Genomic DNA, 18427 nt, shown 5'->3' with positions numbered 1-18427 from the left:
AAATACTATTTCTTTTTTGTTGAAATAGTCACTAGACTTAGACTAGTCTTAGTATGTGTGAATGTGCTTCAGTTTTGAGTTTATAATTTTAGATTTCCTTCTCTGTATTTCAGCAGTTCAGAATGGGAGATCACAGCATTTCCCGGCTTTCCCTCATCAACTGTATTGTTTTCAATGTGCTTGCTGTTCCAGGAAAAGGTATGTGCTGCACACTATTGTTCAAAAGTTTTGGATCAGTAAGATTTTTAAATGTTATTAAGAAAACAACTTTTGCCCCAATGCAATCAAAACTGTAAAATTGTGATATATTTAATAGCTGTTTTGTTGTTATATGCATATTATAATTTTATTACCTCCTGCCATTTTCACCATAGTTATTCCAGATCAGTGTTGGGTGTGATTAGTTAAAAAGTTGCTGTAATTAGGTGTGTTTGGTTACAGACATGAAAATGTGCAGAGCTGGTGGTCCTTCAGGAACGTGGTTAAGAAACAATGCTCTAGATCAGTGGTTCTCAAACTTATCCATCAAGTACCACCTCAGAAAAAATTGTCTCTCCAAGTACCTCCAAAATGAGCAGTACTGAAATACAGTCGCATAGTTTGGGGTGTCATTTACATCTGGCTGTCGCTCATGAGTGCTTACATTCTCTTCACTACATGCAGGAGGTAAAGCTTTAACACAAAAACGAGATGTCATTTATAAGAATATGACTCTGAAGTTGATTTACAGTATGTTTTTTTGTTTTTCTCAGGAGTGTTAATGGCCCAATGTACTGCAGTCCTGCTGTGTTGTTGTATGCATTCTTCATCGTCTGGATTATAAACATGCTGTTGAAAATTGGCTGGCTCCTTCTGTGGGACAGAGAGTAAGTCTTTGTCATTTTAAACATAATAAATTGCTCTAATATATGCATTAGAGGGAAAGAATAATACTGTAAGCTTTTACATGCATTACTGATACAGTATATGTGCTGTTTGTGAATATGTTGATTCAGATAGCAGTGTCATCTTAGTGTCAGGGTGTATTTATTATGGTTTCATGAGTTTGATTTCGGTTTTCATTAAAATTTTAGTTGATGTTGAATCGTTTTTCTACTACAAACTAAGATTTCAGTCAAGTGATTTGTTCAGTATAAGTAAAGATAAATGTTGGTGACAGCTTAATTACAGCACTGCCAAACACAAAATGGAAACATGTTTACCTAGGTAGTGTTTACAAATGGGTTTGTGTGTATTTGGGGCAGTACTGGCGATGTTTTCTGTTGTTCTGCTTCAGAAGTATTCAATAGCATCATGATGAGCCTTGGCTGTCTGTATGCTTGTCAGCTGCAGTGTTTCTCCAGCATGAGGCAGTGTTTTGTAGACACGCAGATGAACATAGTCTTCATCACCTACATGCACCTAAAACAGATTATTTACTTACAGTGATTACAGTTATTAAAGACTGAAGGCTTTACATTCGTTTTACATTAAAGAGGAAGATAATCCAGAAATTGACCCTTTTAAACATTTAATCTCCTTCAAGGGGTTACAAACCTTAAAGAGTCTCTTTCTACCTTTAAACAAAAAAAAAATATTTTTTTAAAAGAATGCAGGAAACTAGCAGCCATTGAATTTCATAGTTAAACTAAATATTATGGAAGTCAATGACAACATTCATCAAATTATCTTATTTTCTTGTTCAAAGTAAGAAAGAAACTCGAAGAGGATTGGAACAAGTGATGGCTGAATATATGACAAAAAGAGAATTTTTTGGTGAACTAATGTTCGTGTAATTCGTTCATTAAATTAGACATTTAATTTTTCTTACCTTAACAAAGTAATTTGTCCCCGCAACAACCTGCGTTTTAAAAGATTTAGCAGTGAAAACGTCAAACTTGCGCCCAGCTTTTTCCTCAGCATCAGCCTTCATCTGAGAGCAAAGCGAACCATAAGGGGAATCTCTGCGTCTATACATGACATCACTGCTTAATTGATCTGTAGTGTAAATTTACAAACCTTGTCGCATATTTTCTGCACTTCTTCATTTGCATCTTTAGCTTCGGAAGTTCCGCCACGAACTAAAGGCATTTTGAATAAAATTTGTAAGCAAAACACGCTCTCAGTTTTTTACTTACAAGCTAGATTAAATGATTGAATGGCTGTTGGGAAAGTTTGCTTCCTGGTTATCGTCACGAGACAGGAACAAACCATTTTTTGTTGTCGTAAATCAACAGACGAAGAATTAGTTCTGCTGTCGTACAAATTTAATAACAGTTAAATGCTTAAATCTAAGAATAAAACAATGACTTAATTTATTGCAATGTATAGCAATTCACATTTAATTATCGTGTTCATCTTTTAATTAATAAATTTATAATCCGCGAAAAGTGGTTTGATCCGCGTGTTTGCAGACGCACATTCTGGGTGGATGATTTCAACACGTTATTATGAAATAATTACGCAAGTCTTACTTTGAATGTATATATTTATATTCATATAACCAATGTTTAAAATATAAATGTTTTTTTCAATAAATGTAAAGCTTAAAAGATCAGCATTTACTCAAAGCTGGTGGTCCTTCAGGAACGTGGTTTTTAACTGCGTACTTTACTACAAGTGCATGTATGCATTCAAATAAACATATTGTAATTGTAGCTTCATCTATCAAAAAATGAACTTTGCTCACAATAGCAAATATTTCTGATTGATTTCCCTTTATTCACCAGGGGTCACCACAGCCGACTGAACCGCCAACTTATCCAGCCAATGTTTTACACAGATAATGCCCTTCCAGCTGCAATCCAGTACTGGAAAACAACCATACCTTCATTCATTCATTTATTTTCCTTTGGCTTCTTCCCTTTATTCATCATTGGTCACCACAGCAGAATGAACCACCAACTTATCCAGCATATGCTATACAGAGGGGATGCCCTTCCAGCTGCAACCCTGTACTGGGAAACATCCATACACACTCTTTCACAAACACTGCGGCCAATTTAGTTTATTCAATTCACCTATAGCGCATGTCTTTGGACTGTGGGGGAAACCAGAGCACCCGGAGGAAACCCACATCAACACGGGGAGAACATGCAAACTCACAGAAATGCCAACTGGCCCAGCTGGGACTCAAACCTGCGACCTTCTTTCTGTGAGGCGACAGTGCTAACCACTGAACCACCGTGCCATCCCATGTTTCTGATTATTTATTATACATTTAATATATATATATAATCTGAAAGATTATAAATGTCTTATGTCACTTATGATGAGTTTAATGTGTTTTTATTAAAAATGTTTTTCCCAAACGTTTGGACAGTAGAAAGTAAAATGTTACAACAGCTTTGCATAAATGCTGATCTTTTGAACTTTACATTTATTGAAAAAAAATACTAATATTTTAAACATTGGTGATGCACGATTTAAATAATAACAATATTAAATGTTCCATTACATAAAATCATTGTCATTTATGACACAAAAAATTAGATATAGTCTGATTTTCATAATAATACTTTTATAATCATCATCATCATGTGTTCATCCATGTGTATTTTCCTTACCTAAAGACATTATAACACATGGTTAATGACTAAACCTTGCAAGATGTTATCTAAAAAACACATATACTCAAGGTTAGTTTTGAGTTTAGACAAAAAAAAAAAAAAAAAAAAAAAAAGGATTGTAAAGTGAAAGTCATAAAAGTTGTGTAAGGCTTTTTTGTAACCACCGGAAATGTATGCAATGCAAAAATGGTATCCTTGACAGCCATTGTACACCTGTACAGTATTTAGATGTCATATTCAACACGTGCAGTCATTAGTTACACAACCTGCCCGCTTATAAAACCATCCCACAGGGTGTTATATTTGTGTTTTTCAGTCCTCACAGTGTCACGTTACCTTCCTTCTCTGCATTCAGTGCTCGCTTTCAGACTGCAGCTGCTTTCACATGTGAGGAACATGTTTTTTTTGTTGTTGAAATAGTTACTTGATGATCTTAGTTTGTGTGAATGTGCTTCAGTTTTGAGTTTATAATTTTATATTTTCTTTTCTGTATTTCAGCAGTTCAGAATGGGAGATCACAGCGTTGCTCGGCTTTCCCTCATCATCTTTTCTGTTGTGTTGTACATTATCTGCATTGTATTCAATGTGCTTGCTGGACCAGGAAAAGGTATGTGCTGCACACTATTGTTCAAAAGTTTGTATCAGTAAGATTTTTAAATGTAAAACAAAAAACAAACAAACAAACAGATTTTGCTCAAATACAGTAAAAACTGTAAAATGTGATATATTATTACAATTTAAAATATCTGTTTTGTTGTTGAATGCAGATAAAAAATTTATTAAGCCCTGTTTTTTTATCATTATTACTCCAGATCACTGTTGGGTGTGATTAGTGAAAAAAGTTACTGAGATAGGGTAAATGCAGAGCTGATGTTTCTTTCCATACTAATAAACTTTCCGGTGAACAGTTAATGTGATTTTTTTTTTCTATTTTATACGGTTCCTCTTGCAGCATCGATATTGTAATGACATTAAAATATAATCAGTCAAATAGACTTCAGTGCTCATTTAGTTGCTCAAGCGTAAAATGAAATGAAAAGACTTTAAATGCACGCGCCCGTCAGGATTTATTGAATATACTGGGGTAAAATATGTTTATATTCTAGAACATGGTGGGTAAAAATGAATTATTTGCATTGCTTCTTTTACAATCAGAGACCCACTTTATATCGATATAACACAGAGGAGGTCGCTGATTTTTTATAGAAAACAGACCTTAAACGCACCGATTTTGTAATGGCACCGGAAACGCTTGAAATTAAAAGTCCTTCAATATACTTCCGCATGGAAAAAATAAAGTAAATTACTTTTCATATTTATTTTTTAGTTAATCTAATATCAGTTACTAATAATGTATTTGCTTCAAATAATGTAAAAATCCTAACCACATTTAGAGAAATCAAACAAATCCATTCAGGGAAGCAGATTAATTTGTTCTATTTATTTTGTACTACAATTTTATTTGCACCAGATTTATATTTTTCAATTAAAACAACAATTTAAATAACTAAAACAATTGTGCAAGAACTTGGTGACAATATATGTTATGTATAAAATATTACTTTAATTACATTACATTAAAACATTTAACATTTTGATTTTGTTTTGATACATAATATAATGTTAAAAATTTCTTATTGCATGTTTTAAATAAAGTTAACAGCCCTGTTTTGACTCAGATTTAAATGATTAAAATATTAAAATTTCAGTTGTCTGTTAAGATTTATAGGGATTTTAAGTATTGAGTCATGTAATTAAATTACTTAATTTTACTGATGTAATTAATTACTAATTAATTACTTTTTTGAAGTATATGGCAAAAATGCGCCAGAATCAGATGATCCTTAAAAATCATGTGACACTCAAAACTAAAGTAATAAAAATTTCATTTTAAATCAGAGAATTAAATAACTTATAAATAAATAATATAGCCTATATATATTCTATGTTGCAGGTCCATTTCGTAACACCACTAGCGCTATATCAAACAAGTATAACACTGAGGTCACTCCGTCGGGATGGACCTTCTCCATCTGGGGTGTCATTTACACCTGGCTGTCGCTCATGATCGCTTACATTCTCTCCACTACATGCAGGAGGTAAAGCTTTAACACAAAAACGAGATGTCATTTATAATAATGTGACTGAAGTTGATTTACAGTATGTTTTTTGTTTTTTAGGAGTGTTAATGGCCCGATGTACTGCAGTCCTGCTGTGTTGTCGTATCCATTCTTCATCGTCTGGATTATAAACATGCTGTTGAACATTGGCTGGCTCCTTCTGTGGGACAGAGAGTAAGTCTTTGTCATTTTAAACATAATATTTATATATAACTAGTTTTAGTTTTTCAAGTTAGAAATTAGACTATTGAAATAAAATATGTTTAGGTTCTATGTTTCAATCAATCAATCAATCAATCAATCAATCAATCAATCAATCAATAAATAAATAAATAAATAAATAAATAAATAAATAAAATACAATGTCATATACAAATATTTTTGTAATATTTTATATAAGTTAAATCTATAATTGTTTGCAGTTTAATATAATTCATTCTGTACATTTTTATCTATTCATGTGTATAATATTTGTGAACCTGGACCACAGAAGTCATGAGGGTGAAATTAAGAAAATAAGATTTATAAATAAGCTTTACATTGATATAAGGTTTAATAGAACAACATTTTGCCAAGGTTTAACAATTTGAAATTTTGTAATCTGGAAAAAATCTAAATATTGAGAAAATAAATAAAAACAATTACAAACAGTCTACATATATCTTGATCTTTACTTAATTTTTGTCATAAAACTTGAATCCTTAATTTTGAATCATGGCTATTCCTACAAATTTACCCATGTAACTTAAGACTTTATTCATAATTACACGTATTTATCTCTCTATTTATATTAATTGAGCTGTTGTGAATACAACTCCTGTTTCTTTGTTCACAGGGTGATGATTGCTGCACTGATTTTCCTTGCTTTGATTGCCTTCACAAACTATTTGCTCATAATCTTCACCTGCCGTGCCCTTAAACAACATGGATCCTGGTTAAACAAATATCATAAAGTTGACCTCTGGTGCATCCGGATAATGGTAAGATACCACGGAAAAATTAACAGCATCTTCATTGAGAATTTTATAAAGGTCACACTAATTGTAACCCAATCCTGCAGGTTCAGAACGGCATTGCAATTTATACAACATGGACAACTATTGCAACCCTGATCAACTTCACTATTGTGCTGAGATATGAAGCCGGAATGACTGATTCAGATGCAGCGACCGTCTCTCTCTCTGTTTTGTTGGGCGAAGCTATTGCTTGGTAAGATATTTTCATTTTTAAGATTTATTTTTCATTATGTAAGCAATTTATGTTAAGCTGTAAACAATCAGCAAAATGTAAAAAAAAACGTATGAGGTGTCATTATTCCTCTTACAGTCCATTCATAGTAAAAGGAAATTTATCAATAACAAATTACTTTCATTGGGCCAAGAATAATCTCAACTCTTAAAAAGCATTTTCTCATGGATATATTTGTTGTCGGGAATACAAAGAGAAAATAATCTGATACACTTGATATTACCTGCCCTATTTTTTGAAGTGATTTGTGTAGGTTCTTTTGAATGGAAATTCCCTAAGCTAGAAGCACTATTCATAACTTGAAACAGTAATCATATATGGAACAATGTGGATAGAAGATTTTTAAACATAACTCTTTAAGAGGGATAGAGTTTTATTTTAGATATGTTTAAAATGATAAGAATCTGTTTTCTGAACTAACCTTTAAATAAATAAAAGTTGTTAATTGTTGAAAATAATTCTAATTTAATAGTTCCTCTAATTTTACAGGTTCATTGTGGAGACTTTTGTGTTTGAGAAGCACCTACGATACATTCTGACTGTCTACCCTGTTGTTATCGTGGCTTTGAGTGGAAACATGACAAAGAACTTTAACTCTGCGGATCCGAGCAGAAATGGCATTTACATAGGTGAGCCAAAAAATGTTGTACACTAATACACTCTCAGGTCCTCTAACACTATCACATTTCTGTACAAACAAACAAACAAACAAACAAACAAACAAACAAAAAACACTTTTCAATTACTATAACATTTCCTTTATATACTGTATAATCTAATATTGTGTTTTTTTTTAAATGAAGCCTATTCTACTCACCAATGCTGCATTTATTTAATATAAAATACAGTAAATATTATTATATTGTTACAGCTGAAGTCAGAATTATTAGCCCTCCTGAATTACTAGCCCCCCTGTATATTTTTCCCTCAATTTCTGTTTAATAGAGAGAATATTTTGTCTATTTTTCCTTAACATAATAATTTTAATAATTCATTTCTAATAACTGATTTCTTTTATTTTTGCCATGATGACAGTACAGAATATTTTACTAGATATTTTTCAAGATGCTAGTATTCAGCTTAAAGGGCATTTTGAAGACTTAACAAGGAAAATTAAATTAATTTGGCAAGTTAGGATAATTAAGCAAATCATTGTACAACATTGACCTAAAATATTGACCTTAAAATGGTTTTAAAAATATTAAAAACTGCTGTTATTCTAGCCTAAACAAAACAAATTAGTTCTTCTCCAGAAGAAAAAAATTATAGGAAATACTGTGACAAATTCCTTGTTCTGTTAAACGTTATTTGAGAAACATTTGAAAAGGAAAACAATCATAGGAGGGCTAATAATTTTGGCTTCAATTGTATATGTGTTCTGTAGTTGCCATATTTACTTCTGTTGTTCTCATTTGTAAGAGCAAATTATTAAATGCCAGTGTAAAATCATAATGCTATATGGTTGTGTTTCTAAACTGTAGTATTTTATGACCGTATCTTGTGTTGTTTTCCACAGCTGTTTTACTGGGTTTGGCTTCTGCACTATTTGCGATCAAGGTTTTGCTGGTCATTTGGAGACACATTAAGCATCCTCTCTACAGAGACATGAATGCAGATGAAGCTGTGTTACCGATGGAGACCTCTGAAAAACAAAAGACGATTCAATTCTAAATTTATAATCATCCAAAAATATGTTTTTATTATTATTTATTTTTAATCATTTAAGTATGTATATTTTATATGTACATTTGATAAATAATAGAGAAAATTTTGTGATGAAATGCAAAGCTTGTGTAGGTGAGTTACACAAAAGGAATTACTCATATCAGGGTAAAGGGGTTTCAGTATTGAGTATCTTACAGTGACCGTGACCTGTGTGTTTTCTACAACAATAAAATTATAATGAATAACTGAAGATATGGAAGTTTCAGAAGTGAAGTCAGGAGACAGCATTTTAAAAGGGAGATGTGAAGGAATTTAACAATAATTGGTTGCCATATGTTTTCCAGTTACCCAAGTTGTATATGATTTTTGTACATATGATGATGAATATAAATAATTATTTTATATGAAAAAATGTATTTTTGTGGCTATAAAACTTATTAAGAAACGTATCTCAATCTTGTAAAGCATTTTTGTAGTTTTATCTGGGTTCACCACAGCTAGCGCCACCCAAACTGCCAACTACTCTGGCATATGTTTCACGCAGTGGATACCCTTCCAGCAGCAAACCAGTACTGGGAAACACCCACACTCTTACACACTCTCATACAGTATGGCCAATTTAGTTTAATCAATTCGCTTATACCTCATGTCTTTGAACTGTGGGGAAAACCAAAGCACCCGGAGGAAACCCACACCTACACGGGGTGAACATGCAAACTCCACACAGAAATGCCAACTGGCCCATCTGGAACTTGAACCAGCGACCTTCTTGCTGTGAGGCAAAGGTGCTTACCACTGAGACACAGTGATGCCCAAAAAGACATAAAAAAGGCAAAAACTTTTATCCTGGCTCCTACAGCATTGTTTCTTTAGTAAGTTTCCCCTCTATAGAAGTCTGTTGCTATCAGTATCCAGCATTCTCCAAATATAATTAGTTTTTGTTCTGCAGAAAAGAAACTCATAAAGGTTCGGAACCTTGTGAGTAGGCCTATATGGTGAGTAAATGGTAATTTTGAGTAAAATATCCCTTTAATATACTGTATTTTAGTTATAAATAAATTAATAATTAAGAAAAGTGTGCTTTTTTCCACTTGAGCTCCTGGCACTAAATTGTGACAAAACATACATTTTGGATGTTATCTTTATAAAACTTTAGGCTATGAAAAGTTTAAAATATCAAAACTGTCATGTGAAAAAAACTGGGTTTTGCCTGCCCTGCCACCATTTAGGCTATTTAAAAACTTTTAGACTAGAACTAGTTAGTTTGTATAGTTTCCAGTCAAAGGTTGTCAGCCTTAATCATGTTTAATTGAATGTAGTAAAATCTTGAAGTCAGTTTCCTAGTCTATCTATGGCAGAGATGCAGTTTCTTAGAGTCTATCTATGGCAGAGATGCTCAAACTAGGGCCCGCGGGCCAAAGTTGGCCCACAGTAACCTTTAATTTGGTCCTCCATCACATCTGGGAACAGCGAGAGAGTATTGGGGAATTTTGGGGGAATGCCTTTAACAGAGATTGTTGTTTTTAATTTAAGATAAATTGAATTTTTTAACTGTTGAGCTACAATAAAGCAAACTTAAATTAAATGTTTCAATTAAATGTTGTGAATGAGTTAAATTAAAAAGACACATAAATTCACTTGATGGATGTAGCAGACATTGCAGAAGACATCAGCAAGTGAATCAAGGCTGAGTTATAGTATCTGGATGCAGCCTTTATGATTATATTCTTTGTGTTATAAATGGGAATGTTCATGTTTTTTATTTTAAGATGTTCATTATAAAATGTGCAAAACTGTATAATTAATAATACAATCAAAGTATTTTCAATGTAATAAATTATAGCATTGATAAAATTTTATAATAAATTATTTAATGTCTTATAAAAATAAATTAGGAAATTACATTGACAACTTTACAGTTTGGTATATTTACCGTACCGCAAACCCACCACCCTCAAACTAGATTAGTTTTCGGCCCTTCATAAGAAAAAGTTTGGGTACCTCTGATCTATGGTTCTGCGTCAACGCTATGAAACACTCCGCGGCTGTAGGTGGCAGCATTTCATTGTGGCTCTTCCTCCCGCACAGGAAGAAAAATGAGCGGGAGAATTTGTGTTGTTGTTGTGGGCCAGATACAGTGACGGACTCTATGCAACATATTAAGTTATTTCGTGAGATATTAGCATTTAAATACTTAATTTCCTCAGATATTTTGAGCATAAAGCTATAATAAATGTAATGGTCGTACATCAGCATCGAGACTGTTGTTTAAACAAAGAAGAGTACAATGTTATCTACTAATGGCAGTCAGCTAACAGTCATGTTTAGAAGGAGGCGAAAAAACGGATTATTTACGGGTTTATAAGCTTTACAGGCGGACATATATACCTTTTATCCAGGGCTGGACTTCACCACAATGTCGCAGGTCAGTAGTTAAGCCTAAACGTAACTGAGAAAAAACATCACTTATAAAATAGTCTGTCAGTGGTCGCTTCTCAAAAACAACTGAGCTCACTAATTAGACAGTATTTAGGGCACCACAGGCTCTAAAATACTATTAATAGGCATTTCACTAAGGTTTTTAAGACGTAACCGCTGTCTTCTAAACGAAAATAGTGGCGCGGTGACATTTACGTTGGTTGACATCAAAATGGTTGTTCGGTTGCAACCTAAAGCAGTTTATCATGTCAACATTTGCGTATTATTCATTATTTTACTATTATAAAACAAATTAAATTAAGCAGAAGTGACAGGAAAGATTTTTAACCTTACATTCTAACCAAAACCAATGGATTGTTTTAGATTTTTAATGCTGTTCTTTAAAATTTTCCCTCAAAGAATATTGAAAACAAAACGTGTCACTGTTTGCAAAACATACTGTTTCACAATATTACAGCTTTTATATGAATTGTAATCAATTTAATAAAGCTATAAATATAGCCTGGTATTTATTATTTGTAAAGGGAAAAATCTATATTATTATATTAGTTTTTTTGTAATATGTAATATTGTAATTATGTTAGATTATTAATTGTATATTCTGTCATTATTATGACTCAGTTATAATTGAGCAATAATTATCTATAATTGATAAATACATTTTTTTATTTCTTTAAATGGTATTTAATAAATGTATTGTGTTTATACTTTTACAATAAATACAAATATAATCATAAATATGAGTCAAATATAATTATAAATATGAAATTTCTTATAAATTTGTATCAATTTCACAGGTTGCAATCATTGTATTGTTAATCAAATAAAATCAGGCTTAGAGAGTAGAAGAGACTTTATTTTACAAAGCATTACATCAAAATGAATGTGTTCACTGCATGAAAAATGTCAAAAAATAACTTTTTGTTTATATTATGTAGTGCTTCTTCTTATGAACTTGTTTGAATTATTTGCTTTTTTTTAGGTCAAAGCGAAAAAGAAACTGCATTATTACCAAGGACATGAAATGTAAGTAATGAACTACTAGAGTAAGTAAAAAACAACATATTGCAAATTAATATCTTAAGACACATGTCATATTACATGTTGCTGCTGATTTTCAGAGCCACGTCTGATTACAAGGTGAACGAGGTCCTTAGCCTGCGTGACATTGACAAGCTTTTTGATGAAATTGGTAATTTTATTCTTGCATTTATCTAATTGCTGAACATGTCATTTCACTGCTATCTTGTCATTTTGCCAATTGCCCATTGTATCACACCCATTGTATGACACACAATTCTTCTTTGTTGCTGTTAATGATAGATGCTGACTCTGATTTGGGTTTGCCTCTGCTTTCACCCTTGCCCAAAAACACTGTAAATGGTGAAAAGAAAAGTGAAAGTTCATCTAGTTCAGAAATGCAGAATGCATCATCTAAACAGGTTGTAGTGGAACACAAAGAAGCTTTGATCCAAGAAAACAGCATTGAAGAGGATGAACAAATGGATAAAGGTAATATCAATCACATTATGCAGCATTATAAACCTGCATTGAATCTGCACATTTATAATGTCCATATAAAGCTCCATATAAATAGAGGGAAAGCATATACAGCAAACTGTATGAGGTAAACCAAGTACTGCATCAAGAAGTGATTAATTGTTGTTCTTATTTTGATAAACAATATGATTTTAACATATCATAAATTAGAGCTGCGCAATTAATCGTAAAAAGATCCCGATCTCGATTTGACCCCCTTGACGATCTTAATCCAGCATTTGTACGATTCTGTCAATCATATTTTCAAGGTTAGGAGAGAAGCAGTGGTGGCCGCACAAGTCTTCACATTGTTTTACACGCCATGTTCAGCAACGTGGACACCTCCTACTGGTACTGAAAGAGTCACATGCTGTATTTATAAGATATAATTCACCTCAAAAATGTCATTTCTGTCTTCATGTAATGATGTATTTGCGACCGCAAAATCACACGTGATGTAAGCTGAGCGTCAGCTGATACCACAGGGAGGGCGGGCGCGCGCATGCCTCTCAATGAAGGCTGTTAGTAACAGGTAATAAAGTAGCAAATAACATTCAGTTTGTGGCACAGAGTGATCGTTTGCGAGCCGCGCGGGAAGTGAACCGCTCTTAGCGGTGTAAATGAAACCGAAAGCGTGCACAGTGTTGTTAGATGTAGCTGACTGATTCCAGCCCAAAAAGTATCCAAAACCCACCGAAATGCAAAAATTCCCACCCAGTCTTCTGTATTCACGAAAATCACATCAGTAACAGATTTTAAGCAGAAAAATGACAGATTGTAAGCATATGTCTCAAACACAATAATTCAACATCAGAATTATCATCTGCATTAATGACCAGGACAAATCTAAAGTCTGTTCAAGTCCACCATTCCAAGTCTATACAAAAGTGTGCATTTTAACCAACAGTACCGCTACGCAAAGTCTGTTTTACCACATGTTTGAGACTAACAATAATAAAAGCCCACTTATATTAACCTTTATTTTGTATCTAAAGAATCCTGAGAAAATCGTGATCTTTTCTTTAGGCAAAAAAATCACGGTTCTTGTTTGCAAGAGTTGGTAGGTAAGGTAGTTTGCAAATTCTTAATAGTGAAATCATATAACCAGCCAATGACTACAAAATACAAAATTGTTCACTGTCTATTAATCAGACCTGATATTGGGAGAGTGGCACAAGTTGTCACTGTTCAAAAATTTAGGAATGTGTGAATATAAATCAAACTTAACCTCAGTAAAGCTGGTTAGGCGGAAGAACGCTATTTACTAATGTTTCGTTATTCAACTGAATAAAATCAGATGGAGTGCTAAAAACAGAAATATCCTGCCATCGTTTTACATTACACTTACATTACCAAGACAATGAGTGACTACATTTTCCCTTGTGTTTGTTGATCCTCGTACATCAGTTGTTTTTATCTCCTTTTACATTTGAACAACTAAATGAATGCTCAGGTTTATTTAACAATTTTTTTATTTAACTTATATTAAATCTTATCAATGCTGTAAAAGGTACTCCGTGAAGTCAATATTTTGCCGGACATTTTCACTGGTTGAAACACACTTCTGTGCATATAACTTCATTTATAAAAAAGCACACTATGTTCAAAAACAATCTTTCTTTTTATGTTTACAAGGCCACGTTGGTCTTTTAGAAAGAAGTCTTTCAGGTTGCAGAGTTGCCTGATGTCTCTCTGTCATCTGTAGGTGGCATGCTTCATGTGTACGCACAAATGACGGATCTGCGTAAAGAGGCTGCACAAAAATACACATTTAAACTTGTTAACTGACAGTTTGAGTCTGCCTCACCCAGAATATAAAAATAAAATACATATAAATACATTTAGATCATTTACTTTAATCAGTTCTATTGAAATGTAAAGAGACTTTCAACCAGCAAAACAAAAAATGTTTCTGAAGACAATCACCTACTGCACCTTTAATATTACCTATTGTAATAAAAATGCTTCTGAAATACCTAAATTTATGATTTCAGTGCAATTATTTGCCACTAATGACTAAAACAAAAAGATTAAATCTTAAAATATATATTTGTATTTGTCAAAAAAGTTTAATTGTAACAAACAATAATTAAGTTAATTAAGTTAAAAATAACGTATCATAATACTAAAGAATTACAAGAAATTGTAAATGTAAATCTAAAAACATACAGTTAAATGTGCTACATGTTTTGGACCAATTATTGCTGGTCTAACTGTAATTTTACTTGGCAACCATGTTATCTTTTCATTTTTTAATCATTGTTTAAAATGGCTCGCTATTAATCTTATCATCTGCAGTTAATACTTTCTGTTACAACTGATACGTTTTTTTTTCTAGAAGAGAGTCCATTTAAAGGAATCGCTCCCATAAAGACTTCCAGCCCTATTGTTTTGGAAACTGAAAGGGATAAAACGATGAATGGAGTGAGGCCTGTGGCTGATCCACTTCTATTTGGAGTTGAGGATGAGGAACCCATTGGTGGAGACATAAGTGAGGCGTCCTGCACACAACAGTCAGAAGCAGTGAAGGAATCACTCAATATGTAAGGGTAAAATAGACTGGTAACTGTTATTGTTTGTGTTGTCTCGTTGCCTAACTGGTATTATCTCTGCTTTGAAGGGATAGTGGGTCTCTGGCATCACCACCGGAAAAGCTTGAGTTTAGGAAAACTACTAAACCAAATGCTGACGCATTATCAAGGTCAGATATTAATGTGTAACATCAGCATTGTAGCATTCAAGTGTATGTTTAATTTCATACCCGTTTCATTGCAGTAAATTTTGAAGTAACCAAAATGTTATTTTTCAGCATGAAGACAGCAGAAAACAATAGAGCACCAGTGCAAGCAACCCAGTCTTCATCTCCAGAATTGATGTAAAGAAAACTAATTTTGTAATGTTGCATCTAAGTTGTTTTCTTATTAGTCTCATTGAATCCACTTTTTGATTATTAAGGGATGAAGATCCAAATCAGATTTCTCCTGTTTTGCTTGAGGAGTGTGAAGATAAACTTGAGGCTGAGCAATGCCAGAACCAGGTGGCAGAGGATTCAGTCAGAGGACTGTCTTTCCAACACAAGCTTAAAAAGGCTTTGATGCCTAAATCCCCATGGTGAGTTTCAATGTGACATTCTAAGCTTAAACTGCTTCTGTTATTCATCATTTGGTAGAGCATGCAAAGAGGATTTGCTTTTCTTGACTGTCGACAACACAACCCTCAAACGCTTTTAGAACTTCTGATTGAGCGTTCAAGTAGACATTGTTCATGGGATGGCATTGAAGATCATAGATTGACGTTATGCAAACTTGTTTCACATATACCCTAAATATGAGACATTTTCTCTTTAAAATGTATCCATCAAATATTAAAAGGTAGCTTGTTAGATTTAACAAGTAAATTTCACGAGGCCATGAATAATCACAGACACTCAAATCGAATCTTTCTGCAGCAATATTATGCACTTTTTGAATATTACTGTTCTATAGAAAAAATAAACTGGAGGAACATAGCACGACTCAAAAGAGCTTTTGCCATTGATGTTTGTGATGGATTTTATTATTTTCATGATGGATAAAAAATAAAGCACCAAGGCAAATTTACCTTTGTCAGTTTTCACCATGTATATAGTTATTTTGTAGCGTAATCTTATTATTTAACATTATTTGTGTCACTTTTTTTTAAATGCAAGTTCCCCTAAACATAATTTGAAATGAAGTAATCATGATGTATATAGTTGGTTAATCATTTTAAGTGATTGCCTTTTTTAGGAGGAAATAAATTCATTTATCATGTACTTTCTTTCTTTCAAACTTTGATGTCTGTTTACAATCATAATCGACTATATAACAATATGTCCAAGGGAATATTCTAAATAAACATAATGGAGCAACCGTTGTTACTTTATCTCAACCCTAACACAATTCTATTAATAAGTTCCAGGAAACAAGCAGCCGTTTCAGCAGCTCCTCCACCTGCAGATTTAGAGGAGGACTTCATGATCCTGGATGATGAGGCTCCTGTACTTTTTATCATTCCTCGGAAGGCAGATGGCAGCAAAAATAAAAGACCTGTCCCAGCAGACATTATGAAGGAGAACTTGCTTACTGAGCCACTTTCAGCAGATCAGCTCTCACAGAGTGAAGCTCATCCTGCCAGTCGGCATGGGGCGGATGCTAAAAAAAAACAAGTGCAAGTTGAGTCTGCTAAACAAAAACTGAAAGGAAAACGTGGAAAGGCTTCAAAAAAGGCTGCCAAAGACTCCGTGTCTGATGTCGCTGTAGAAGATGGAGCAGATACTGTAACTGAAACACTGGAGGAAAGGGTCTGTGATCAAGCATCAACTCAAAATGTACAGCAACACAAAGCAGTGCCAGCAGGTAAATCACTTTTGTCAAATCTTACATTGGTTATGTAGGAAAATGCAGTATACCATACAGGGTATCCGTGGGGTTCTTAATTTGTAAAGTAAAGTATTAGGTCTTAAAAAGTCTTAGGGTGCTTTCACATGTAGACTTATGTTTCGGAACCAGTCTCGTTTGCCCAGTTAACATGGTTCGTTTGGCATATGTGAATCCAGCAATCGCGCTCCAATCCGTGCCAAAACAATCGGTCCGAGATCACTTGAATGAGGTGGTCTCGGCTCCATTGAAACAAACTCTGGAGCGGATCGATTGTAGTGAGAAAGCAATACGATCCGAGCCCGGTTATATCACAGTGTTTCATGGATATGTAATAGGCTTACAGCTATATGAAGAGAGAATTATGAGTAGGGCAGGAGATCATTCCAGACATCCCAAGTCTTCCGGAGGTTTCAGGAGTCTCCCGCAAATGCACTATTGAGACTACCGGATGCCCGCAAATGAGTGAAAATCTCCCGGAAATTGCGCTTCTCCCTCCCGGTCCTCAAGTACTTCGCAGACCCTTTTCATCCTTCCCCACCGCATTCGTCCTCGCTCTTCAGACACATCGCGTGCACCTTGTCAAACACCATTAAACCACCACCCTGAGTGACAGCTGATCTGGACTCATGGTAAAATAAACCATGAAACTGACCTAGGTGAGGAGAGTTTACTCACACGTGACTTGTTTTAGTTCTTTTGGTCCGTTTAGAAACTTTGCCGTGTGAAAGCGAACCGCAACAATGTAACAATTTTAATCCCTGCTTCGGAAAAACTGAATTGATTCACCAGTGTGAAAGCACCCTAAAATTCCCTGAAGTATTGTGTTGTAGGTCTTCATTTTCCCATGTCCCTGTAAAGCTACCCAATTGTGCCAATACTCACCCAATAACTAACATTCCATCTCGATTAAAGTTTTAACAAAATGTATTTATTAACTCTATTTACCAATATGATTTATTTGTCTTCCATACAATAAAATTTTGTTTTTAATGTTTTTTTATGTTTTAACTGGGCCGTTCAAAAAAAAAAATTCACATTTAGCCTTGTGTAAGTGAAATTTAGTTGATAATGGTCTTAATAAGTCTTAAATTTGACTTGATGAAACCTGTAGAAATCTTGGAACCCAAATGTTTTGGAAGGTTAATAATTTAATTGCATGTGATAAAAAATAGATTTGCCGACAAGTTATTTTTTAATTGTTTTTTAACAGAAGTGTCTTATGGTTACCAAGGCATTAGTTCAATTAAAAGTAAATACTGTAAACAATACATTTAGAATTCAGCATAAGTTTAGAAAATCGTTTAAAGGTTGTTTACTTCTTTGGTGGTAAAGTTGAATTTTCTGCTGTTACTCAATCTTTTGTGTTACGGTTCTTCTGAAATCTCAAATACTGTTATTAGGTGCTTATGTAATATTTCTTATTATTGATAATAAGAAAACGATGATATATCTTTTAAAGAATTATTTT

At 33.5% G+C, this 18427-nt stretch overlaps 3 protein-coding genes and 1 long non-coding RNA gene across 8 annotated transcripts in view; 2 read left to right on the top strand and 2 right to left on the bottom strand.

Moving 5' to 3' along the window:
• Positions 1 to 502: 502 nt before the first annotated feature.
• cst14a.1 (cystatin 14a, tandem duplicate 1) lies at positions 503 to 2170 on the bottom strand. 2 transcript variants are annotated; one of them, NR_133011.1, is made up of 4 exons: positions 1999 to 2170; positions 1811 to 1912; positions 1203 to 1401; positions 503 to 852 (listed from the first exon to the last, which is right to left on the bottom strand). NR_133011.1 is itself a non-coding variant. In NM_001316319.1 (3 exons), exons 1-3 carry the CDS (start codon positions 2068 to 2070, stop codon positions 1273 to 1275), a joined length of 303 nt encoding a protein of 100 aa, NP_001303248.1. In that variant the 5' UTR covers positions 2071 to 2170; the 3' UTR covers positions 1010 to 1272. The 2 variants fall into 2 exon arrangements, 1 of the variants encoding a protein (NP_001303248.1); NM_001316319.1 differs by lacking the exon at positions 503 to 852 and having other exon boundaries at positions 1010 to 1401.
• A 1725-nt stretch (positions 2171 to 3895) lies between these two features.
• On the top strand, positions 3896 to 8831 carry si:ch211-161h7.5. Its single transcript, XM_009297410.5, has 8 exons — positions 3896 to 3935; positions 4050 to 4155; positions 5503 to 5647; positions 5729 to 5842; positions 6504 to 6648; positions 6729 to 6877; positions 7406 to 7545; positions 8433 to 8831. Exons 2-8 carry the CDS (start codon positions 4056 to 4058, stop codon positions 8585 to 8587), a joined length of 948 nt encoding a protein of 315 aa, XP_009295685.2. The 5' UTR covers positions 3896 to 3935; positions 4050 to 4055; the 3' UTR covers positions 8588 to 8831.
• Positions 8832 to 10683: 1852 nt separating this feature from the next.
• The window catches only part of si:ch211-161h7.4, a 15606-nt gene continuing 7862 nt past the window's right edge, over positions 10684 to 18427 (top strand). For 2 of the 4 annotated variants that reach the window (XM_073940659.1, XM_005162726.6), the window contains exons 1-9: positions 10684 to 11006; positions 12003 to 12046; positions 12142 to 12212; positions 12344 to 12532; positions 14901 to 15102; positions 15180 to 15260; positions 15369 to 15434; positions 15515 to 15670; positions 16493 to 16935. In XM_073940659.1, coding sequence (XP_073796760.1) covers positions 10998 to 11006; positions 12003 to 12046; positions 12142 to 12212; positions 12344 to 12532; positions 14901 to 15102; positions 15180 to 15260; positions 15369 to 15434; positions 15515 to 15670; positions 16493 to 16935 — 1261 coding nt within the window. In that variant the 5' untranslated portion in view covers positions 10684 to 10997. Of the gene's footprint in view, positions 11007 to 12002; positions 12047 to 12141; positions 12213 to 12343; positions 12533 to 14897; positions 15103 to 15179; positions 15261 to 15368; positions 15435 to 15514; positions 15671 to 16492; positions 16936 to 18427 lie in introns of all 4 variants that reach the window. The other 2 variants (XM_073940658.1, XM_701428.10) reach the window with 1 other exon arrangement.
• The window catches only part of LOC141380672 (uncharacterized), a 23601-nt gene continuing 16143 nt past the window's right edge, over positions 10970 to 18427 (bottom strand). The window contains exon 3 of the long non-coding RNA XR_012399311.1: positions 10970 to 11030. This is a non-coding gene — a long non-coding RNA (uncharacterized lncRNA). The remainder of the gene's footprint in view (positions 11031 to 18427) is intronic.

This window comes from Danio rerio, chromosome 24 (assembly GCF_049306965.1).
Source record: "Danio rerio strain Tuebingen ecotype United States chromosome 24, GRCz12tu, whole genome shotgun sequence".
NCBI classification, from domain to species: Eukaryota; Metazoa; Chordata; class Actinopteri; order Cypriniformes; family Danionidae; genus Danio; species Danio rerio.
This window is presented reverse-complemented; position numbering and strand designations above follow the sequence as displayed.